Source organism: Aquarana catesbeiana, linkage group LG01, assembly GCF_042186555.1.
Source record: "Aquarana catesbeiana isolate 2022-GZ linkage group LG01, ASM4218655v1, whole genome shotgun sequence".
Taxonomy (NCBI): Eukaryota; Metazoa; Chordata; class Amphibia; order Anura; family Ranidae; genus Aquarana; species Aquarana catesbeiana.
In genome coordinates, this window is record NC_133324.1 from 792,484,113 (window position 1) to 792,510,604 (window position 26,492).

Genomic DNA, 26,492 nt, shown 5'->3' on the forward strand with positions numbered 1-26,492 from the left:
AATTTGTTCCAGAAACATGCTTGTAATCCAAAGCACTTGTATATCAAAGCATTTTTTTTACAGGGTATAAAAGAGGAGAGGCACCTCTAAGTGTAGCAATAAGTTACTAAATGTTGTATCTTCATTAAATGTAACCATATTGCTACACTTAGAGGCTCCTCTCTTCTTTTTTATACTCATTTGTGACATGATGCTACTCTTATATCAAGACATTGCTTGTACAGTATATCAAGGCAAAATTTATTAAAGCATTTTGCTTGTCTTGCAAAACGCTCTCAAACCAAGGTTTTACTGTACTGTACATGTACTATGGCCAAGTAAAAGGATCAGTAAAAGTAAAAGAAATACATTTATTTCATAGTTACATAGTTAGTCAGGTTGAAAAAAGACACAAGTCCATCTAGTTCAACCATAAAAAATAAATAAATAAAATAAAAAATATCATACAATCCCATATACCCAATCCTATACCCACAGTTGATCCAGAGGAAGGCGGAAAAAAAACCCAGAAAAGCATGATCCAATTTGCTACAGATGGGGATAAAATTCCTTTCTGATCCCAGAGAGGCAATTGGATTTTCCCTGGATCAACTTTACCTATAAATGTTAGTACCCAGTTATATTATGTACATTTAGGAAAGCATCCAGGCCTTTTTTAAAGCAATCTACTGAACTTGCCAGAATCACATCTGGAGGGAGTCTATTCCACATTTTTACAGCTCTTACTGTGAAGAAACCTTTATGTATTTGGGGATAAAATCTCTTTTCCTCTAGACGTAAAGCGTGTCCCCTTGTCCTCAGTGTTGACGGTAAAATTAATAACTCAACACCAAGTTCACTATATGGACCCCTTATATATTTATACATGGTGATCATATCCCCCATTAATCTCCTCTTCTCAAGAGTGAATAAATTCAGTTCCTCTAATCTTTCCTCATAGACGAGCTCCTCCTGTCTCTTATCAGTTTGGTTGCCCTTCTCTGCACTTTCTCCAGTTCCCCGATATCTTTTTTGAGAACTGGTGCCGAAAACTGCATTTTCCAGATGAGGTCTTACTAATGATTTGTACAGGGGCAAAATGATATCTCTCTCTCTGGAGTCCATACTTCTCTTAATTCAAGAAAGGACTTTGCTCGCTTTGGAAACCGCAGCTTGGCATTGCATGTTATTATTGAGCTTATGATCTACCAAAACCCTCAGATCCTTCTCCACTACGGATTCCCTCAGTTGTACTCCCCCTAGTATGTATGATGCATGCATATTCTTAGCCCCCAAGTGCATAACTTTACATTTATCAACATTAAACCTCATCTGCCACATCATTTATTTAAGGTACTTATATGTACTTGTCACATAGTCGCCCAATTAGACAGTGCATTGAGGTCGGCATTTTATGACATGACATCTAAATAATGCATATGTAGGTCTACCCATACCCAACTGAAATGTGTATAATTGACATTTAAGGCCCATACACTCGGTCAGAAAATCGTACAATAAATACCGATTTCGAATCAGTCGTACGATAATCTGATCGTTAGTACACCGCTCTCGTCCAAAGTTTTCCAAAGGGGCAAACGCGAACATTTTTCGCGTATGATACCAGATCATACGATTTCCGGTTTAATCAGTACAGTTTTCATCCGAAAATACAATACAAATACATTACAGCACTTCCGAATTTTTATTCTGTCATACAAGAATTTTCGTACTTTAGTAACCTATTGGTTTTCGATATGGAAACTAGCATGCAAAAAAAAATTCGTCCGATAATCTCATTATGTGTACCTACTACCAGGCTTTAGCTAAAGTTTATCTAACTTCTCCTGGCTGGTTTGTTTACAGTGTGAAAAAAAGACCAGCAGGTGGGCCAGGAAAGACTTTTTTACGAAGATACAAGTCAAAACTGGTCATCAAACTAAGCATCCTATTATTAAATAATGAAAAATAAACAATTTTATTGATATAGTGATCAATACTTTTGTAAGTTGTTGTGGTCTTTTTGTAGTTATACATTTACAACATCATCTGCTAGGGTGCAAAGCTTCCAGTTTTGCAATTAATACAGTGGGCTATAAAATATTAAGGGACATTCCCATGGTTTTCGTATAGAATTGCACATGAATATTTCAGCTGTGGTGCTCAAGGCAAACCTTTGAAGCAGACCATCTCCATTCCCTGTTTCAACAATCCAAGGTTTACTACAGCAGTATAGAAAGCGAGATCCTGTAATCATGTTTTGGAAATTGTGAATAACTCATTGTGACTTTCTGTTCACAGTGTTGAGTTGTGGCTGCTATATAAAAAAGACATATGTGTATTCCACTTATGATCATGTACTGTTCGGCTACCTTCACAAAGGGGCGGGCGGGCGCCAGTGGTAAAGCGGTGCTATTTTTAGCGGCACTTTACCGCTGTTTTACTGGAGCTGTTCGGCCGCTAGCGGGGCGGTTTTACCCTCCGCTAGCGGCCGAAAAAGGGTTAAACCGCCGGCAAAGCGCTGCTGCAGCGGCACTTTGCCGGCGGTTTGGTGGTGCTGCCCCATTGTTTTCAATGGACAGGGGAGCTTTAGGAGCGGTGAATGCACCGCTCCTACAGTGCTGCAAAAATGCGGCTTGCAGGACTTTTTTGACCGTCCTGCAAGCACACCGCTCCAGTGTGAAAGCCCGAGGGACACAGGTGAGGCTCTTTACAGGCGCTATGCAGGTGCTATATTTAGCGCTGTATCGCCTGTAAAGCGCCTCAGTGGGAAAGTAGCCTTCAGGGGTTAGAGGGTGTTTGAAAGAATGGCGCGTGATATAAGTTCAGTCCCAACCAAGTAGATTGTTCCCTTTTGGATTTTTCCTTTTGTAACTACATAATCACAGGGGTACATAAACGAAAGAAGGACTCTAATGCCGCTTACACACGAGCGGACTTTACGGCAGACTTGGTCCGGCGTACCGGATTTCGTTGGACAATTCGATCGTGTGTGGGCTCCAGCGGACTTTGTTTTCTCAAAAGTTGGACGGACTTAGATTTGAAACATGTTTCAAATCTATCCGACGGACTCGAGTCCGGTCGAAAAGTCCGCTCGTCTGTATGCTAGTTAGACCGACAAAAAGACACGTTAGGGCAGCTATTGGCTACTGGCTATGAACTTCCTTATTTTAGTCCGGTCGTACGTCATCACGTACGAATTCGACGGACTTTGGTTGATTGTGTGTAGGCAAGTCCGTTCATTCGTAAAGTCCGTTGAAAAGTCCGCCGGGCAAAGTCTGCTGTAAAGTCCGCTCATGTGTACGCGGCATAATGTAACTATATACATCTAATATGGTTATGTAAGATCTATCATATTTTTTTTAATAAATTCTTTACTTTCCTGACTTCATAAGCATCTACTGTTTATAGGGTTGCCATATTTCTGAGCATCTTTTATATAAAAGGCACATAAGGAAAAATTTAAAGTGGATGTAAACCTCAGACATGAAATGTGAACAAAGCATATCCTTCTATATTGTATACTTATCTCCATTAAGAGCACTAAGTGTCATTTCTGTCTGCTGCTTCGTTCCTCTGTTATCAGCATGAATCACTTCTGACAAGTTTTCCTGCCACCAAGAGGAAAAGCTCTGAAGAATGTAATTTCAGCTTTTCACCCCCTTTTTTTTTTTTTTTTGAACTCGCAGACAAGCTTTATAATTCAGCACTTTGAATAGATTTAGAGAAGAGAAGACTGCCGATTAAACGGGTACAACTTAGAGAAGGATTTGTTTCATATCTGTGTATCACCTGAGGATAGTCACTTCACTGTGTATATGTAAGGGTATACAACCACTTTAAGGAAAAGGGAACAGTTTCCTCTTCAGCCGCTTTCCCACTGCAGATTCAGTACTACTAGATCTGTGTCTTAATCCAGTGTGAAGCTTTTCCTCTGTGCAGGAGCTTCCTGTGGTAAAGACCGGTCGCTGCTGCTCTCTTCTTGTGCAGGGTGACTGGACTCGTCTCTGCCTCCTCTTCTTCTTGTTTCTGCAGGCAGCCTGTAGTAGGAAGACCTGCTCGGTCCCTCCCACAGTTCTGCTATCTGCACAGGCTATGCACATTACAGTATTGATGCCACTGTACAACGTAATAACTGGGCTTGCAAAGGCATTTGGTGCTCACAAAGTGGATTTATATCCATTGTGGCTCTCGGCCACGGCTCTAAGGCCCTCAGCTGGAACTAGTATGCAGATAAGGACTTCTGATGTTTCCTTAGTTTATAGGTCATCATACTTGATCCAGATAATTAAAAAACCAGAGGGTCAGCATAGCAACTAGGCAATTAACTTTTTTTTTTTAAGATGGAAGTAATCACACCCAAACAATAACCATGTTTTCACATGTTTAAAGTGCACCTATATTTTAAATCATATATTCACTTCCACGTTGCATTTTATTTTTAGCCTACTCCTATTAATCTCAACAAACTTGAGATCTGTAAATTTACTTTGTGAAGATCCCCACATTTAGGGCCTGTGTACACAGGCTTTTGTTCTTTTTGTTCTCTGACTGAACTCCAAAAAGTGAAGATTTGCTTTTATATTTGCTATTACTATCTATTTGCTGTTATAGGTTACATCTAAAAATGCTAATTGCACCTAAGCACTACCCTGAAAAATGTGCTTTTTTGCCTGGAATTCCTCCTGATAAATGACTTTGCACTTCCTGGCTTGTGAGGGTGCCTAGGCGATCATTTGCTGGTTTCAGAAGTTTTAAAGTAAGATTTGATGATGTCACAACTGTGTTGCTCGCGGTTTTCATTACTGGTGGCTTTGACATGAGGAAACAAAGACACGCTTCTGCCAAGATGGCTACCTTCACAGGGAAACACACACAGAAACCCCATGCAGAACAAGGCTAGTCATTCATGAGGAAAAGATCTGCAGGGAGACCACAGACAATGTGGGTAACTAGTTCTTTGCCTTCTGTTTGCCTTTTTATGGGCACAGCTTGCAAAGTACAGTTCCTCTTTAAAATGCTAACCATACAGGATCTCCTTTAATTTGTTTTATCTAATGGGGAATAGAGTCCCTGGAATTCCTTAAAACTGATGCAGGCGCTTAGCCTGCTTTTATGCATTCGTATGAGGCCTTGATTAATCTGCTCTATAGAAATGGACCTTATCCTGCTACAGGTGCGGATCATTTTCCATGTTGAGGGCTGAACTCGGCATTCCTACCAGTTATTATTTTTTTTATATACAATTGAGACATGCGGAAGCAGCCCAGTTTGGCCCGAAGGACATTCGACTTCAGCCCTTGGAAATGGAAACTTTTCTATATGAAAAAGATCATTCCAGACTGGTTTCTAGATATTATTCTTTGTTAATATCCTCTTCTACTACCTGTATGGCCAAGGTTAAAACTAAGTGGCAAACTGATATACCTACACTACAGTATGAGGCTTGGGAGGATGTCCTAGGGAACCAACTCCCAGGGGTCATAGCCACCAGCAATAAGATAATACAACTAAACTATCTTCATAGAATTTATTATACCCCAGTTTGGCTATGCTAATTAGGTAAGTTGACATCAGGTGTCATAATGCTAATGGAGATTTTGTTCCGCATGATATGGGAGTGTCCTAGGGTACACTAGTTTTCATAGATTTTACCTCCTTTATGGAGACAAAATTAGCTTTGCAAAATATATGTACTCTTGCAAGATGTCTTCTTGGAGACCTAAAGGAGGAGGGACCTTAGTGCCTCCCAAAAAGTGTTCATCCGGTTCCTCATCTTTTATGCTAAAAAAGCCTTTGCTCTGTGCTGGAAGATGCGAGACCCCCCCTGGGCTTGCAGATGTGGATTGACTTGGTAAATAATGTCCTGCCTATGTACAAAATGGCCTATACTGCGAGGGGCTGTCCAAAGAAATTCCAATAAAATCTGGTCGATTTGGGCTACCACAGTCTCTGGAGATAAAGAATTTTAACTGGGATAGGATACTTTTCCCCACTGTCTTACTTGATTCAAACACATAACTTACAGGACTTTCACATGCTTATAAACGCGTAAGCATGTTTATGTGTGTAAATTACTGAAAATGTTAAATGTTCTATTAGTGTATTACTGATCTTTAATCAGCTGTGTGCATGGTTCCATAGACAACATTGCAGCTTATTTCAAATCAGTAAAAAAAAAGTCACGCTTTTTAACTCCCATGTGCAAGAGGCCTAAAAGGTTTAGCAGTCTTGAACATACAGCCATATATACTGGAGAAAGAAACACTAACCATTTACTCTAACCTAGCAATTCTTAATTACTGATGATTACTTTAAATATGCGAAGATAGCTCTTACTAATACAAGGTTTTAAAGCCAGTCCCTTGCACATTCGAGATCCTAAGTGAGCATACCCCCAAACATGCCTAATAATCCCCCCAAAATAAACACATTATTAGGTGTAATTAACACTAGAAAAGTGACATGGCCGCGTTATTGAATTCCCCCCAGTATGTGTTGTCTGTGGTTAGATAGTGGAGATCCAAGCTCTTTCTACAAGACCCCCTGATGCTGACCTACACAAGGGAATCTACAGACCGTTTCAGACACTTTTAACAAGCTTTTGCTTAGAAATGTTATCCATACTACCAGCAACAGTTTCTGTTGTTTTCATTGATTTCAAAAAAGGTGGTAGTTAGCTGCCTTTGCAACTTGCAATGGAAGTTGTCTAAATGATGCTATGATTTAGCCCTCAAGTGCCCACCCATACCTAAAATGTCAGCTTTGGGACTGGTTACCCGGTAATACTATGAGGAATATCCAGTACAGAATTGTCCTAGTAGATGTGCTGAATTGGCTTCTTTCTACAAGGCAGCAGTGTTTTAGGATGAGTCTCTTTAAATTACAGTGTGCTTGAATATATTAGTACTCAGTGAAAGGGAAGATTAAATGATTATCCGCTAGCTCTAGTTTTACTGTGACTGTACTCTTAAAAGGCTGTTGTTAAATATACTTGTAGGTAACTTCCCTTTCATTCTGCAATGAATGTGTATATTGTTCTTCACTCTTTCGCCAGGTATGTGTAGGGAGGACTGGTTGATGTCACATAATGTGCTGATATGAACAGCGAAAAACATAACTGATAGAAGCAGGTTTTAGAAGGTGCTGTGAATCCACTCCTCTCTGGGATGTTTCCTGTTTAGCTTAAAGTGGTTGTAAACTTCTGAAATGAAAAGTGAACAAAGTATATCCTTCTATATTGTATGCTAGCCTCAATCCAAAGCACTTGGTTCCGCTGTCATTTCTCCTGCCTGAGTCATTTTTCACAATCACAAATCTGGGAGACAGCTGCCCCCAGCACACAGCAGGTGATTGACTGACAGCCTCAGCTATGCATGTTTCCCTTATGAGACCCTGTATTGGGGGGGGGGTTGTTAATTCCCCCTCCCCTCAGGTCTCAGATTACACTGAGCTCTCTTCTCCATTCTGTGCAGCATGTGACATTCGATCCCCACTCCCTGCCTTTTGGAGCTGAGATCTCTGTGTTTGAGGAGGTTGTAGTGAGGGGAGGGCTGCAGATGAACAGGTGCAACCTATGTAGGGTGACTTGTTTCATCTTTCATCTGTGTGTCACCTGAGGATAGTTCCTTTACTGGATATATGTAAGGGTTTACAACCATTTTAATGAATAATATAGTGAAGAGATGAGCTTTAAAGCATATCTTTCACTTTGCCTTATTTCCTTCCTCCCACTTCCCGCTTTTATATAATCACTTATTATTTTTATTAATTATATTCAGTTTACCTTCTTTCATGTGCAGCACCATTCGTCTTCCTTTCTCAACTAGAGAGAGTGACGCAGCCTGTGTCCGCCTGCAGCCTTCCAGGGTATGTGGTCACACATCCCAGAAGGTCCTTAAGTGTTGAAGTAGTGTGATATTTAGCGCCTCCCCTATGCAAAAGCTCACAATATTTTGGCACTGCAGCATTCTGGGATGCATGGCATGATGTTCCAGTAGGCTACAGGTATACAAGGGCCACATTTACTAATGCCTAGGTGAGGAGTAAGGCTACAGTCACATTTGCACTCCTTAGTTAGACTTTTCTAAATGCAACAGAAGTTCTCTGTGAAGTATAAACCACTTTTATGCTTCCCAGATCACTGTTACGTTTTGGATGTCCTGCTTTTAATAGAATTTAGCATAATTTTCATGCATTTAAAATGTTTAGCACAGAATTCTATTTTCTCCAAACACAACTAAACTCACCCCACTTCATTGTACGTAAATAATGAGCTTGAATGCCACCATTTTCAATCATTTACATATATCTTCTAAACCAGGGGTGCTCAACATATTGGAGAGCATGGGTCACTTAAAGTGGAGCTATATTCACCTTAGCTCCAGCGATGTGCTTTCCTCGAGCTCCCCGCCCGACTGCTGACCTCTTCGGGCAGCCAGATTTCGGGTCTCAATCGCCAGCCGCTGTCAATGGGTGGACGGGGGGTGACATCACTCCCGCACATGAGCAGGAGGTTAGTCAGATACAGCATTGCTGAATTTGTACAGTGGGTTGCGCATGCACCACTCACTGTACAAGGGCGGACAGGCAGGTAAGTGACATTAACCGCTTCAGCCCCGGAAGATTTTATCCCCTTCCTGACCAGAGCACTTTTTGTGATTCGGCACTGCGCCGCTTTAACTGACAATTGCGCGGTCATTTGATGCTGCACCCAAACAAAATTGACGTCCTTTTTTTAATTTTTTGCACTATAAACAAAAAAAAAGCGTCAATTTTGAAAAAAACTAAATTTTTAAAAACTTTTTGCTATAATAAATATCCCCCAAAAATATATAAAATAACTATTTTTTTTCCTCAGTTTAGGCCAATATGTATTCTTCTACATATGTTTGGTAAAAAAAAATCGCAATAAGCGTATATTGATTGGTTTGCGCAAAAGTTATAGTGTCTACAAAATAGGGGATAGTTTTATAGCATTTTTATTATTAATTTTTTTTTTTTTTTTTTTTACTAGTAATGGCGGTGATTTTTATTGGGACTACGTCATGACGGACACATCGGACACTTTGACACATTTTTGGGACCATTGGCATTTATACAGCGATCAGTGCTATAAAAATGAACTGATTATACACTGATTACTGTAAAATGTCACTGGCAGGGAAGGGGTTAACACTAGGGGGCGATCAAGGGGTTAATTGTGTTCCCTAGTGTGTGTTCTAACTGAAGGGGAGGGGACTGTGTCAGGGAGATGACAGATCACTGTTCATACTCTGTATGAACACACGATCGGTCTCTTCTCCCCTCGGAGAACTGGAAACTGTGTGTTTACACACAGATCCCGGTTCTCGGCGTGTCACCAGTGATCGCAGGAGCCCGGCAGCGATTGTGACCGCCAGGCACTCGCATCGGCTCCCGGGGTGAGCAGCCAGCGCGCACGCGCCCCTAGTGGCCACAGGGCGAAGCGACATAACATAATGTCGTTTCGTCCAGCTGTGCCATTCTGCCGCAGTAAAATTGCGGCGGCTAGTCGGCAAGTGGTTAATAACAGAAAACACAAAGCATGTCTCTTCTGCATTAAAACTCTTGCCTGTTCGCCCATCTTACATTTCCTGACTGACACCAGGAAGGGGCACAATTCCTACCAATGATACCAATAATGGGGCACAGTTCCTCCGAATGACACCATCAATAGGGTCACAATTCCTACCAATGACGCCCACAATGAGGCACAGTTCCTCCAACTGATGCCATCAATGGGGCCTAATGACCCTAATGATGGGGCACAATTACACCAACGATGGGGCCCTCTGACATCAATGATGGGGCACAATTGCTACCAATGACACAAACGATGTGGCACAATTCCAACCACAGACACAAACGATGGGGCACAATCCTCTCACTGACACCAAAGATGTGGCATTGTTTACTACAACTGATGCTGGGACATTTTTTACTCCTGATGGCCACAGTCCCCCCCCTCAAAGTCTGTGGGACCTTAAACTGGAGCTTTGTTTAGAAAGTTCGGACACCCCTGATCTAAACAAAAAACACACCAGGGAAGTGCATGCCCTAGTAGTGCAATAAACGTCTTTCTTAAGCAACGATAAAATGACACATAATGCACTCGCATGTAGGTTTGATCCTGCCATTGTGAATGAGGCCTAAGGAAGCAACTGGCGCTGCACATGACAGACGGCATTTACTAAACAGAAAAAAAAGAACATGCAATTCTGTAAATTGGAGGGGGGGGATGAGACAAGGTTAGAGAATTAGTGAAAGGTTTGCTTTAATATTGTGTATAGACAGCAGGGTTTTCCCTAAGTCTGCTGACTATTTTATGAGCATTTGTAACATGAGTCGTACATTTTACCCTTCTTATATAAGGTTCATAGGTCAGCTTATTTAAAAGTTGTGTAATGACCTTTGTGTCTTGACAGCGTGCCAGAAATTCCAGCCATTTCATTGCCCGAGTAAAGGTGTTTCCTGCAATTAGGCGCAACACACTAAGAGACCAGCCTACCTGATTTATTTATCGGAGCATCTCATTCCTGCAATACTTGGGGATTAATCATTAATCTGCTTAGGCATTGTGGCAGCTATAGCAAAGCCTAATAAGAATTTTACAGGACACATTTATTTATTTTACTCTCAATCTGCTCTCCTGCATGTCCCTTCAAGTGGCCCACTATTTTGTACACAGTCATTTTTAATCTCTCTTGTCTTGGAAACAAGTCTCTGAAAGTTTGGTTCAGACAGTATATGGTGGTCAAGCATTCTCTATCTTGTCCGACAAGTGACCTTTCTTTAGCGCAACAAGCACATAGATGTACACTCTCATAATTTTACGTGTGTGTGTGTGTGTATTCCAGAAATCTCTACCACACTTAATGTGTGGAGGAACTATAGGTTATTGGTTAAAGGAAAAGGGCTACCGTCTGTTGTCATTAAATATCTGAAGCATTCTAACCTCTGATATTATGTCTGACAGTCCACATGTCTTTCCTCCCCAATGCCTAGTATACACAATCAGGAAATCGGATGAAATATATCACTTTCAAAGCGATCGGACGATAGTCTGATCATTGGTACACAGCTTTTGAGGGGAGAGTGCGACAATTCATGCAAAATTATCTGAAGGCACAAACCCGAAAATTTTTCTCTTGCGATACCAGAACAAACTATTTTTGTTTTTAATCAGTAGAGTATTCATCCCAAAAAAATTGGAAACCAAGACCACACAAGCTCAGAAATGAAATAATACATTTATAATACAACAGAACACATTAAATCTTTTCTGAAGTTGTATTCTGTTGTACGGGAATTTTTGTAACTTTAGTAACCTACATTTTTTTTGAGAGACTAGCATGCAAAATAAACGGACAATCATTCATCCGATATTCTTCTCATTTATAGAGGAGCTCCAAGTCCGTCCCCCCAAAAAAAAAATTAAGTCAGCAGCTACAGTTTTTGAATATTAGGGCACTTACCTGTCCAGGCATCCAGCGGTGTCCTCACCTGAGCCGATTCTTTGATCAGCTATCAGGTGCTGTTGCCACCCTCTTGACTAAGGGAAACCGGCAGTGAAGCCTTGCGGCATCACCGTTGGTTTCTTTCTGCACATGCGCGAAGTTCGCTGTGCTTTGTGAATGGGCTGCATTTTTCTGGAACCTGGGAAGGAGGGGGTCCGAACTTACGACTCCGAGCTGGAAGTGGGAGGGGGAACCTGTCAGAACATGCCCCCCCCCCCCAAAAAAAAAGTGCCAAAGGAGGAGGCAGACAAGGAGATCTTCCCCTTTTTGGGTGGAGATCCACTTTAAAGCAGAACTATGGGCAGAATCAAAGACCTACATGCATAATGTAGTCTGTCACTAAAAATGTAAATGCAGCAGTTTTTGTTTTCCTGAGTCTCCACAGTAACAGTAGTAGTTTTTTTTACCAGTTGACCCTCCTAGTAGATCTGTTATTTTTCCACTTCCTTTAACAGGGTGACAGCAGTGTTCATTCTACTACAAACCCACCTAAAGCAGATCTTCGCCCTAGAAAGAAAAAAAATTTAAGTCAGCAGCTACAAATTACTGTAGCTTCTAACTTTTAATAAAAGGACACACACTTGTCCTGGGATCCAGCGCTGTCCTCACCCAAGTTGGTATTGGCACTTCACCGGTTTTCAGGTCCCCAGCGCCAGCATTTTTATTGTGGGAAGCCAGCTGTGACTTTTCGCTGTGCTTTGTGAATGTTCCCGCAGCCTTCTGGGACCACTGATGAGTCCCAGAAAGCTGTCAGCGGGGGGGGGTTGGGGGTGATCTTCTGCTCGGATCGCCTAGGCAATCTGAGTGGAAGTTGGAATCAGAACGAAGTACCTGCTAAGAGGAGGTGGGGGAGGAGGACATAATGTGGAACTTCCCCTTTAGGGTAAATTTCCACTTTAAGGAGCATAAAACATATTAAATGTACAAATGGTGGCAAGGTATTAACCACCAGTAAAGCCACAGGTCATATTCACCAGGCAGTAGAGTGCAGAACTATTAGAACACTAATCAATTTTTACATTTGTCTGTGCCTCTGAGGGATATTTACCCTCTCTCTATATATGTCCTGCTTGCTATTATTACCAATAGAAAAGGAAAATCCCAAATTTTAGCTTGTCACCTAAATAAGAACAGTAGTTCTGTTGACTCTGGAGAGAACCAAGGATTTCTTCACTTTGGAGGGGTTTCCTCTCACTTCCTGTTGTGACTATGAGACAGGAAGTGAAAATAAATCTCAATGGCATACAGATGGCAAAAAAGAAATTGACAGGTATTATAACCCTCCTTTATGCCGCCAGCAAAACTCCGATGAGAGCTTTTTGTCAGAAAATGCGACCGTGTGTATGCTCCATTGGTCTTTTGCTGGCGGAATTCCAGCCAGCAAAAGACTGAGAGCATGTTCTCTATTTTTCGGTCGGGAAAAATTCCTATCCGAAAATGCATTTGTATGCAGTTCGGACGCGCAAAAAATCACGCATGCTCAGAAACAATTTGACGCATGCTCGAAAGCATTGAACTTCATTTTCTCGGCTCGTCGTAGTGTTGTACGTCACCACGTTCTTGATGGTCGAAAGTTCAGAGAACTTTTGTGTGACCGTGTGTGTACAAGGCAAGCTTGAGCGGAATTCCGTCGGAAAAACCATCCAAGTTTTTTCTGACGGAAAGTCTGATCGTGTGTACGCGGCATTACTCTATCCAAATTGAAAATGTTTGCCTTCAATTCTATTTTAAGTCCTGGATCACATCTGTGCGGCTCTGCTTTCTTTTGAATGCGCTGCCGTGCCTCCAGAAACACAGGAAAAATGTCCCTGCGCTATTTCTGGATACACAGTCCACATGGGAACTGCAAGTGCAGTGTGGTTCCCAGTGCATGCCATTAGGAATAATGCATCCAGCTCATTTTTCTGTGTGGATGGTTGTGGCTGCAGGCACAGGTGTGGACCTGCAGAGGGAACAACCCACATAGATGTGAACCAGGCCTCAGTAACTGCAGCATTATTAAGAGAAAGAATATAGGAAAACCAGATTTGCAAGGAGGTTCGCCTCTGTATGACATATTGTTCCTCTGTAAGTTCTGAATTCTTCAAGAATTTACAAAAAAAGTGTAAAATTTTGCATGTATTTTGAAATGTTTTTGTCCCCTTTTAAACACTAAAGCTGACATTAGATGTCGCTGGCATATTATATTCTGATAGCAGGACCCACAGCTCTCAAAATAAACTGATCAGTGGCTGCAACTACAGATCGACAATTGTTTTCCAGCATGTTCCTTTAACAGAAGTTGATCAAACTGTTAACGTCTGTCGAGCAGGGGCAGCCACACTTTCATTCAAATTCATCTGGTCCCTGCAGAACTGGTCACCTTTCTATCAGTGTTTTGGCTACCTTTTACAAGTATTAAATGAAGACCCCGCTCAAACCGACCCAGTACATCAGATGTAAAGATGGCTGTGTATGGCCTCAGCCAATGCTGCTTCGGCCATGCCCTCTGATGTGTTTGGCCCCGCCCACTGGGGGCTTGGTCACAGTTGACCAACGTCTGAAGCACCGGTCGGTTTGAGCGACGTATTCATTTTATGTATGTCTAAACTCCCAAATTAGTGTGCTGATGCCATGCCTGCTCCCACATTCTGGACACCGGCAGGGAGACTTGTCATCCTCCAGCTTCGAGTGGCACTCGCTCCTAAGTTCCTACGCGATCACAGCTTTACAAGTAGTTACGCTGCATAAGGCCCTATGGCATACGCTATAAATGGCAAACTCGGTAATGGAGTTTCCAGACTTATTGTCTTTATTTCAACTAGTGCCAATGACCTTTTTTATTACTAAAGCATAGGGGGAAATATATTAATCCCATTTCTCTGAGGCTAAATTTGGTTGTTGTCTAATCCTTCTAGAATATCCTATTACTCAAGAGCTTGTAGGAGTTTGGATTTGATGGATGTGTCTTTTTTTTTTTTTCCCCCTCCCCCCAAACATATTAACGATATCATGTTGGCACTAAAGAACTATGATAGTATAACAAAGACATGATAAAGATGTGCTAGAGTGTAATAATAAAATTGTGGAATTGTTCAAAGTGTCCAACCCCCCATGCTGCCACTGTTGTGGTAGTGCTTTCCAAGGGCCAGAGTTCCCCCGTAGAAAGCCAAGTTAGGTCAGTATCTCAAGCAACATCCTGTCAGGTCTTTGCTGAAAACAATTTCTCAGTATGTTATTAACATTTAGCATTCCTTGTGAACTCATTATTTCTGTGATTCTAGACAGCTCTGACAGGTGTTCCATCACAAAGCTTTCTGTATTCCAAGCACTCCTCTGCAAAAAGAATTGCAAAAAGAACAAGCCTGAGTTCCCCACCTGACAGTCGCAATTCTTCATAAAGATTTATTGAGCAAATTACATCTGCTTGATTTTATGTACATGTTGGTGTTCTGTAAATAATTTATGTATAATTTATTCCTTTTCTTAATACTTTATGTGCCAGTTATAGGTCTACAATAAAATGAGAAAAGAAAATCATTAGGCTAAAACTATAAAAGAAATGCATATAATCCAGTGTACAGCATTATAATGGGTCATAAAAGTAGAATACAGGCAAACAAAGAAGTTTTTCATATGCTGGAAGTAAATGTGGCGGTGACAGGTTGAGAAGGAGGTCTAGGAGTGGAAAGCAAACATCCAGGTATTTAGATTTATCGCCAGTATTGATTCAAATAGTGGCTTTCAGTGCTCACATAATGATACATATGCTTTTATGTTCCATTCATCAATGTACTTTTCTCATTCATTGTACATACCAACGCGTTTCATGCTGAGTAAATCTTTGTGACATCACTGTACTGAAGATTTTGCGCTATGCTTTGTTGCAGGTTAACAAAACCTTTATCGTTTGCTGACTGCGTTGGGAATGAGCTGCCTTGGGGATGGGAAACTTCCTATGATCAACAAATTGGAGTCTACTTTATTAATCATATTAATCGTAAGTGGTTCCTGTAGGTCCTATGCATTGATTTGTGTATACATATATATAGTTCCCCAGGGGTGTAACCGTATGCTATGTGGTTTTTAGACGACCAGCAGCCATGTGGGGAAAAGATGTTTTTCACTTTCATTATCTGTCCTGTGTCAGAGACTACATGTGCTTCAGAGAGGTCAGACTTCTAGGTACATGGTATAGATGGTGCGAAGGACCCATAGGTCCGGGCCTTGTGCATTTGGTCTTTTTTTTTTTTTTTTTATTTGAGGGGGGGGGGGAAGGGGGGCAAAAAAAAGTATTGTTATTAATAACTTCCCAGTGCTTTGCAATTTCAAAAAATGAATATTTGAAATGGTAGTAAACTCTTGGGGGAAAAAATGTTTCCTCCTGCAAGGCAATATCATAATGTGCTAGTATGCATTGCATACTAGCACATTATGAAATACCTTGAAACGAAGCCCTCCAGCGGTGTTCTGTCATCGCTGCAGAGGCTTCCATCTTCACCCGGTCTTTCTTCCAGGTTCCCAGACTACGGCTGCTTGAATGGCAGAGCCGTGATTACGTCACTCCTGAGCACAGTTATGCCGTTCCTACAGAGTGCATGCATTGATGATATCACCGCCTGCTGCTTGCTAGAATATCTACAAAACGGTGCACGTTTAGGAGATATTTATTTTACCTACAGGTAAGCTTTATTATAAGCTTACCTGTCTTTTTCCCTTCTCGGCTCCACAGAGAGAAGATTCACAGAGTAACGGGAAACCAGCAGGAGTTTGTCAGGGTCCTGTCTGCTTTCCTCAAGAAGTCTGGGGAACTAAAAGAACCAGAATGGGTAGACATAGTCAAACTTGCCAAACACAAGGAACTGGCATCTTATAATGAGAACTGGTTCTAAACCCGTGCTGCTTTCACAGTTCATCACTTGTACCCCTGTGGTGGGGTCAGAGCTGGTTCCATGACAAAAATCTATGGTGAGCGCCAGCGCAGTGGCGTCATGCCAAGCCACTTTTAGCCATAGAGCAAGAAGCTTGGCCAGGAAAGTGTTTTGCAGGCTCTGAAGGGATTAAAAATGGTGGAGAAAGACCCCAGTGGAGGTCACAGACTGACTCCACAAGGACAGAGAAACCTCAACAGAATTGCTGGACAGGTTGCAGCAGCCAGCAAGATACATTAAACACATTTGTGAACAAAATAAATATTCTGGTTAAAAAAAAAAAACTGTTAGCTTAGGGTAGGTAAAAATCAAATTGCGGAGTTTACTACCGCTTTAAGGATTTGCATGATACTGTATCTAAAGTCATTACTTTTTATTTTAGTTTTGTAGAGTAGGAAAGGGTTAGAACTCCATTAAGGTTTTTATTTTTCTTGTGTGTCCTTGTTAGGAGGCTTCACTCTCTCTTATTTGTCTTGGTGACCACTGACACTGATAGTAAAAACAAGGGAAATGTTTTTTTCATTTGTCACCAGAACAGGAATAGAAAGGAAATCTTCCAACAAGAACCCTTTCTTACGGATATCTGTCAAATAGGGGATTTCTCCCTTTAAAGAGATTTCCCCTTACTTCCTGTTATGTTGACGGGAGAGTTAGCTAAGGGAAATCTCCCCAATATCACACAATTTGCAAAATATTCTGACTGGAGTTTTTTTAATAATTCATATTCTCCCACAACTTTTCTATATGTTTTAAGAGGACCTGAACTCTGGAAGCTGAGTCATAAAAAGGCAAGTGGAGGGACTAGTCACCGGTATTGGCTGTGGCCTCTTTGCCGATGATCCACCTATCTATCGTTTTTTTGTTTTTTTTGAGTTCATTCACAAACTTTTCTTCTCAGCATTACATACTCACATATTGTGTGTAATATGTCCGCCTGTGTCCGATTTTGTCGTAAAGAATAACTTCTATTATTTACTGCAGGCGGTTTCCATCTTCATTGTGGGCATTTGAAGCCCACAAGCATTTATTTCCTGGATGTGGTGAATGCTGTGCTCCCAGCATTCACCGCTCGTTCCCGCACATGCTCAGTGGCATCCTGGGAAGCCTGAGACTAGCTCCCAGGAGTCTGGGAGAGGCTAGAAACACGCCTACTCCCACGGGAGGAGAACCAGGAAGTGCAAAGAAGAATAGAAAAATAAAAGGTAATTACGGCGATTTAAATTTTTTTAAATGGCATGTCAGCATCTAGGCAAGGAAGAGAATACATACAGATAATGTTCAAAATTTGGGTGGAACTCCGCTTTAAGCCCTTTACACACTATCAGATTTTCTGCAGATTTTTGTCTTCAGATTTACCAAAACCATATAATATGAGGTCAAACCTTAAAGAGTTTCAATTTGTATGCAATCAAGCAGGCCCTTGCACTACATGGTTTTGGTAAATCTGAAGACGAAAATCTAATAGTGTGTATGGGGCTTTACTCTGTATTTTGTTTCTGTGTGGAGGCAGATATCTGTGTAGAGGGAGGGCTTTGCTTATTAATATTAGAGTTATAACATAGAAAATCCACTTCTTTGAGATAAGGTCCACTTGAAATGAAAAGTTGGAAAGTCCTCAAAAGCCTGCAGTCCAAAGGAGATGTAAAAGCTTATGTGAACATAAAAGATTATGTAAATAAATAAAAAAAATCCTGGTATTTATTTGCACAGTGCATTTGTTTTACAGTGTTGGAAACTGTGCAATGTCAGAGATATGTATTCATAGTAAGTGGTGTAACGCACACACAATTCTTATCCAGTTTTACTAGTTAGATAGTGCACATTGGAGAGGTTAATTACAGTGTTATAGTGAGGAGATATAGATAGGAAGAGGGACTTTAAAATGTATTTGATAATTGATGGATTTGTTGTTTGGGGTAATAATATAAGGTAATAGCAGTGATACTACCATGTTACTTTTGTCGGTCATTTTTTTCTTTAAATATATTACCTTTTTTTTTACTGTGTTATAAACTGGTCTAATTGGAGAGATTACAGAGTGACCTCAAGTATCTGTATGACAGATGCTGGAGCTTAGAGAGGCAGCTTGCGTTGTATCATCCTCTCTTATTATCCGCTCTCCATGTCAGACATCTCAGAATATTAACCACTTTACTTCACAGCTCTACTTAATCAGTCTATTGTGCAAACAGCACAGAGGGGCTGGAATGATGTAAATGTTCCCAACAATTCTAAAACAAATTCCCCTTTGTCACTGTACTGCCACATTATAAATTGAATATGCAAAGCAAACAACTTAGACGGTTAATTAACTGCAGAACTGTATTGTATTTGTAAAATAGATCAAATTAGTTACTTATTAGTAGTTGCAACAAAGGGCTATGAAACAGCTGGTCAGGCTAATCTTCCTTTCTAGCATGTGTGTACATATGCTGCATTACAGTATCATCATGGTTGTGCCTTTGCTAATTAGACTTTGGATATAATGACCCTATCAGGGAGCTTGGACACAAGCTTTTCCCATAAGGCCTAGTGAAGTGATTTGCTGAAACAGGAGCAAGTGCATTACAATATTATATGTAAAAATAAAAATCTGTGCTGTATTTCCTATTGGATACGTAATGTTCATAATTAAAGTGGGGGGCTGGGTCTTTATAACATCACCGATGGCTTGGTTCTCTCACCTACCTGAGCGGAGAGCTGCTGCCTATCAATCAGCAGCTCTTCTGCTCTGCTCCTCTGCGCTCACTGGAGCACTGACCTATGGAGGGGCGGGGAGCGGCCATCTCAGTTGCTCGCTGAGAGGCTGAGACTGCCATCAGTCCAGGCACCTGGGGGAACCAGACTTCCTAAGTCAGGATGACACGCTGCCTGGACTGATTCCAGTGACGTCAGCAGAGAACGTACTTCACACCGCTCTCCGCTGAAAACGGGTCACAGGAGTGCAAAACGAATTGCACTCCAGTGACCCATAGGAGAAGCCCAGACAAACAAGCTCAGGCTGGACTTCTCCTTTAAAGTGGAGGGCCACCCTGAAAAAAAAATTCACCAAAAATCCTAAAAAAAAAATTAAAAAAAAACATTTGGAAAAAAAAAAAAAAAAATGTAAACTTACCTAAAACCTTGTTGCTAGGCAGTCTTCCTAATCTGCCTCTTCCTTTTCCGCGGCGTGTTCTGCTCTTCGGTGAGCTGCCCCGTTGTCTTCTGGGAACTGTGTGTGTTCCCAGAACACCACGGGGCCATTCGCAGAGCACCGCGCCACTCGCGCGTACGCAGTAGGAAACTGGCAGTGAAGCCGCAAGGCTCCACTTCCTGTTTCCCTTACCTAGGATGGCGGTGCCGGGACCCGAGAGCCGAGGGACGGGTCGGCCTCGGGCCGCTGACATCGCGGGCACCCAGGACAGGTAAGTACTTATTTAAAGTCAGCAGCGACAGTGTTTGTAGCTGCTGACTTTTAATTTTTTTTTTTTTTTTTTTTTTTTACGGCCGGAATCCCGCTTTAAGATCAGGCCTATTCTGACGCTTTTGTTTACAAGTAAAAATCAGCATTTTTTTGCTAGAAAATTACTTAGCACCCCCAAACGTGTATATATAGCAAATAATGGGTGGGTTACTTTCCTTTCTTTCTTTTTTCTGTTGTAGAAGTACCGTCAGGGTGGACTCCCAATCCTCCACCGATTATTAAGTTGAAGAAAAAAGTTGGTACTCCAATGCAATCCTTTTTACTTGTTCAAGTTTAAAAAATGTACAAATATGCAAGCCACTGTACAGTTGCGAGCATCACTGCTCTTAATCAGGCTTATCTGGCTGTGGGTATCGTACTGCCACAAAAATCGTACCTTTATCCTAAACACAAGGTGTGCCCCACAGGTGTAGAACCCAATTATCTAATCAATTCAGTCCTACATTAATCACAGACTAGGCGTGAACATAATTACAAAAAGGAAGACAAATATACATAAACCCATACAAAAACACCAATGAATAAACCCCATGTAAACCTAACCATTACATATATGGTATATGAAAATGACATCCCACTCCTCTGTCTAAGAATAATCAATGTAAGCAATTAAATGTTAATAATTATCAATATCGCTACATCTAAACATTGTTTCAAATGATCATCTTCAATAAAATTCCCCATTTCCATTGGATCTGGAGAGGAAAAACATAATATGTGATCCAACCCATGTTTACAGAAATAGATACAATCCATAGTCTCTATTCATTCCATTGGGATGAAGAGACTGTAACTTGTTAATCCACCATACCTCCCTTTTCTTAAGTTTTAGTATCCTGTCACCCCCTCTCTTATCCCTGGACACTTCTTCCAGTATCATAAAACGTAAATCAGATTCTTTATGTCCCTTTTCCAGTAAGTGTCTCGATACTGGTAAACTGGGCTGTTTATGTCTTATCGTGCTGCGATGTTGGGCTATTCTATCTTTGATCTTCTGAGTGGTCTTGCCGACATATATCAAACTAAATGGGCATACAAGGATATATACCACATACGAGGATTGGCATGTGTGGAAACCATTAATTACTACCTTTTCTCCACTAACGGGATGTATATAATGGTCACCTTTGAGTAGTATATATATCCAATGCAATATACTACTCAAAGGTGACCATTAAAGAGGATTGCGTTGGAGTACATGTCCTGACTTTTTTCTTCATATAAATATAAATAAATATATTATATATATTTTTTTTTTAGCAGAGGCACTAGTGAATGAAATGGTGGTTGTTGCAATTTTTTATGTCACGGGGTATTTGCGCGGTGGTTTTTTAAATGCAATTTTTTTTTTTGGAAAAAAAAACACTTTAATGAGTTTTAATACAAAAAAAAAAAAAAAATATATATATAACCCATTTTTTTGTAAAATATACTAATGTTACGCCGAGTATATAGATACCCAACATGTCATTTTTTTAAAAATGTGCACACTCGTGGAATGGCGACAAACTACAATACTTAAAGTGGTTGTAAACCCTAGGAAAAAAAAAAAAACCTGCAAGACAAAGCCATAATGAGCTAGTATGCATAGCATACTAGCTCATTATGAATTACTTACCTGAGATCAAATCCCCTGCAGCTGTCCTCGTACACCGCTCCGGCGGCCAACATCGCTCCCGGAGTTACTTCGGGAACTGCGGGAACCGCCAGTAACGGCACACTCACTGAAGCAACGGCACGTGCACATGCAAATACAGGGTATATCTCCTAAACCGTTTAGGTTTAGGAGATATCCAGGGTAGCTACAGGTAAGCCTTATTATAGGCTTACCTGTAGCAAAACGTGTGTTGTACGGGTTTACAACCACTTTAAAAACTCCACAGGTTACCAGTTTAGAGTTACAGAGGAGATCTAGCATTAGAATTATAGCTCTCGCTATAACGTTTGCGTCAATACCTCATGTGTCCTCACTTTTATTCCTATCGCAGAAAATGTAAACATCCCTTGTGAAATAAATAAGGCATGACAGGTCCTCTTTATGGAGCCATCTGGGGGTTTATAAGACCCCAGATCTTTCCTTCACCCTGGAAAGCATGAGATCAAAAAAGAAGCATGAGATCATGCTTTCCAAAAAAGACAGTGTTTACATTTGCCCTAAACAAAAGTAAAGTCATGGCGTCGCTTCTGGCCTCCTAGACCATAGAGATGGCCGAGGACCTTCTGGTTCTCGGCCAGCTCTATGATAACCCAGCGGCACTTGATCAAATACCAGGCTCCCCCATTGCACAGGAGAGGCGCTGGGCAGCGACAGGAAGGGGGACTAATCAGCTTCTAGGATTGCTTTTAGATAAAAGAGCATTGCCGGCTGAAAAAAAAAATACTGGGGTTATAGGATACAGCTGCAGTCATAGCCCTGGTATAAATACTTGAACACAACCACGTTACATGTATTTGATTGTACAGCAAGTGGTTAAAGATACCACTTCTCATGGGAGAACTGACGAAAGTAAAACTGGCCATAAGATTAATGTTTGCTTTTTTTTTTTTTTTTTTGAGAAAAGAAAAAAAAAAACAAATGGATGCCCCCATCCACACAGCAAGGAACCCCCACGGCCACACAAGCCATTGTATTTTGACAGCCGTACTCTGCTGCCAGAATACACTAATCAGTGGCTGCAGCTACTAATCGAAAAATGTATTTCCAAACAAGGTTCAACAGAGACCGGTGGACTTTTTATCCATGTGTGGCTATTCGCAATCGACTTCTGCTGAACAGGCTTGTTGGAAAATTTCTCTTGTTCATTGGCTGCAGCCAATAAGCTTCAGTCGGTGATCAGTGTATTCGAACAGAGGAGTACTGCATTCAGAATACAATGGCACATTGGGAAGGATTCCTCCATCCACCTTGCAGGCCCCTAGCTGATCAAAAAAAAAAAAAAAAATGGCCAGGGTTTACTTCCTCTTTGAAGGAGAAGTTAAAGTCAAAGTACTTCTGGTTGTACTTCTCCTATGGATCACAGGAGTGCAGTTCTGTCGACTGAAGTCACAGAGATGGTCCAGGTTCTGAAAAGATCCCGTCGGGATCCTTCCAAGATGCCTGGACCGGAAGCTGGCTCGGCCACTCAGCGAGCCAATGTACACAGCTGATGGTCACCCATTGAAACGTTAGCTACTTGGCTCTATAAACAGCAATGCAGATGCAAATAGCGTGGAAAACATGTCAAAGGAACCTAAAGCTCCACCTACTGAGGAAAATAAAGAAAATTATTTATGTGCAATATATTATATTTAATTGCCTAAAAAAATATATATAAAGAACATTCCCTTTTTAGACAACAATAAATTAAGCATTTATGTCAAAGTATTTTATGTTCATATAGAAAAATACAGTATAACATGAATATCAACTTATGAATCACTATGTTGGAATTATATTAATAATACATTTAACTCTCACATTGACCACTTGACCACTGGGCACTTAAACCCCCTTCCTAACCAGACCAATTTTCAGCTTTTGGTGCTCTCACATTTTGAATGACAATTACTCAGTCATGCAACACTGTATCTATATGAAATTTTTGTCCTTTTTTTCACACAAATAGAGCTTTCTTTTGGTGGTATTTAATCACCTCTGGGTTTTTTTTCGTGCTATAAAAGAAAAAAGACCGAAAAATCTGTAAAAAAAAATGCATTTTTCTTAGTTTCAGTTATAAAATTTTGCAAATTAGTAATTTTTCTTCATATATTTTGGCCAAAATTTATACCGCTACATATCTTTGGTAAAAATAACCCAAATCGGTGGATATTATTTGGTCTTTGTGAAAGTTAGAGTCCAAAAGCTATGGTGCCAATCTCTGAAAATTGATCACACCTGAATTACTGACGGCCTATCTAATTTCTTGAGACCCTAACATGCCAGAAAAGTACAAATACCCCCCAAATGACCCCTTTTTGGAAAGAAGACATCCCAAGGTATTTAGAAAGATGCATGGTGAGTTTTTTGAAGTTGTCATTTTTTCCCACAATTCTTTGCAAAATCAAGTTGTTTTTGTTTTTTACTTTTTTTTTTTCTTCGCAAAATTGTCATATTAGCAGGTTATTTCTCACACACCGCATATGCATACCACAAATTACACCCCAAAACACATTCTGCTATTACTCCCGAGTACGGTGATACCACATATGTGAGACTTTTACACAGTGTGGCCACATACAGAGGCCCAACATGCACGGAGCATCTTCAGGCGTTCTGGAGCACCCAGGCCAATTCTGACATTTCTCTCCTACATGTAAAAATCATCATTTATTAGCTAGAAAATTACATAGACCCCAAAACATTATATATGTTTTTTTAGCAAAGACCCTAGAGAATACAATGGTGGTCATTGCAAAGTTTTATCTCGCACGGTATTTGCGCAGCAATTTTTTGTGCTTTTAAAAAAAAAAAAACGTTTAAAAAGTTAGCCCAATGTTTTTGCATAATATGAAAGATGAAGTTACGCCGAGTAAATAGATACCCAACATGTCACCTTTCAAAATTGCACGCGCTTGTGGAATGGCGTCAAACTTCGCTACTCAAAAATCCCCATAGGCGAGGCTTTAAAAATTTTTACTGGTTACATGTTTTGAGTTACAGAGGAGGTCTAGGGCCAAAATTATTGCTCTCGCTCTACCAATCGCACCGATACCTCACATGTGTGGTTTGAACACCTTCTTCATATGTGGGCGGGACTTACGTATGCGTTCGCTTCTGCATGCGAGCACACAGGGACAGGGGCGCTTTAAAATTTAATTTTTTTTTTTTTTTATTCATTTTACTTTATTTATTTTAATTTGATGCTTTTTTTCAAAAAATTAATTTTTTTGACCTCTTTTAATTCTATTACAAGGAATGTAAACATCCCTTGTAATAGGAATATGGCATGACAGGTCCTCTTTACAGTGAGATATGGGGTCAATAAGACCTCACATTTCACCTCTAGGTTGGGAAGCCTGAAATAAAAAAATAAAAAAAAAAAGATCCTGGCTTCGATCGTAGCGGTGAGTCGGTAGAAGCACCGGAGGGTGGCGGGAGGGAGGGACGTCCCCTCTCGCCTCCCGTAAGAACGATCAAGCAGTGGAACAGCCGCTATGATCATTCTTGTGGTGTAGGGAATCGCCAGTTAAAAAAGCTGATATGTGAATGATGCCTGTAGCTGCGGGCATCATTCAGATATCCCCGCACAAAGTCAAGGATGTCGTATGACAGTCGGCGGGCGGGAAGTGGTTAAAACGCATTTTTTTTTTTTTAACACAAAGTTGTCCATTTATACAATATTTCTAACACATAGCATGTACATACCAAAAATGACACCCCAAAATAGATTCTCCTACTCCTCCTGAGTACGGCGATACCACATGTGTGAGACTTCCACAGCCTGGCCACATACAGAGGCTGAGTACGGCTGAGCATGGCAGAGTACGGCTGAGCATGGCAGGGTACGGCTGAGCATGGCAGGGTACGGCTGAGCATGGCAGGGTACGGCTGAGCATGGCAGAGTATGGCTGGGCATGGCAGAGTATGGCTGGGTATGGCAGAGTATGGCTGGGTATGGCAGAGTATGGCTGGGTATGGCAGAGTATGGCTGGGTATGGCAGAGTATGGCAGGGTACGGCAGAGTACGGCGGGGTATTGCAGGGTATGGCCGAGTATCGCTGAGTATGACTGGGTATGGCTGGGTATTGCCGAGTATGACTGGGTATTGCACAGTGTTGTGGGTTATAGCAGAGTATTGAGAGTATTTCACAGTGTTGTGGGGCATTGCAGAGTATTGCAGGGCATTGCAGAGCATTAGGGATGGCTGAGGATGGCTGGATGTCACTGTGCAGTGCTGTGGGCACTACACATACAGCCCACAGCGCTGCAGCCATCCATCCATCCCCCTCCCCGCTCACAGTGTACCGATCGGTACACAGGAGGGGAGGAGAGGAACTGGCGTCATAAGATGACGCCCGTTTGTTTACATGTGATCGCTCCGTCATTAGACGGAGCGATCACATGGTAAACGACCGCGATCAGCGGTCATTTACCGGGATCCGTGATGTGTTCAGGTGCGTGCCCCAGGGGGCGTGCGAGAGGGGAACTCTGGGAAGATGTCATATGACGTGATCCCAGAGTTAAGCAACCGCCCTGCTGCCGTTATTCGGCTATGGGCCGGTTGTAAAGTTGTTAAACGGCTGAGTGCTACAGTGGGGCAAAAAAGTATTTAGTCAGCCACCAATTGTGCAAGTTCTCCCACTTTAAAAAGATGAGAGAGGCCTGTAATTGTCATCATAGGTATACCTCAACTATGTGATACAACAAAATATACTCTCCTATCAGAAGCAAGTATTAACAGCACTAGTTTAAAGATCTAAAAGGAATTGCAATGTCATTAAATTCACAGATATATTTTGTTGTATCACTGTATTTTATTTTTTATAACAGCAGCTTGTAATTTATTTTAGTGGATTTATTTCCATTCTTGAGTTATTATACTGTGAGCGCTTGGACCTGAGCTGATGGCAACTCTAGTATTTGTGTTTTTTTTATACCTCAACTATGAGAGACAAAATGTGGAA

At 41.2% G+C, this 26,492-nt stretch overlaps 1 protein-coding gene and 1 pseudogene across 1 annotated transcript in view; both read left to right on the forward strand.

The window, feature by feature from the left end:
- Positions 1 to 15,356: 15,356 nt before the first annotated feature.
- The window catches only part of WWC2 (WW and C2 domain containing 2), a 203,050-nt gene continuing 191,914 nt past the window's right edge, over positions 15,357 to 26,492 (forward strand). Inside the window, exon 1 of the mRNA XM_073606900.1 lies at positions 15,357 to 15,495. Within this exon, the coding sequence (XP_073463001.1) occupies positions 15,372 to 15,495 (124 nt within the window). The 5' untranslated portion in view covers positions 15,357 to 15,371. The remainder of the gene's footprint in view (positions 15,496 to 26,492) is intronic.
- Positions 15,573 to 17,347, forward strand: LOC141124093 (small ribosomal subunit protein eS19 pseudogene; annotated as a pseudogene).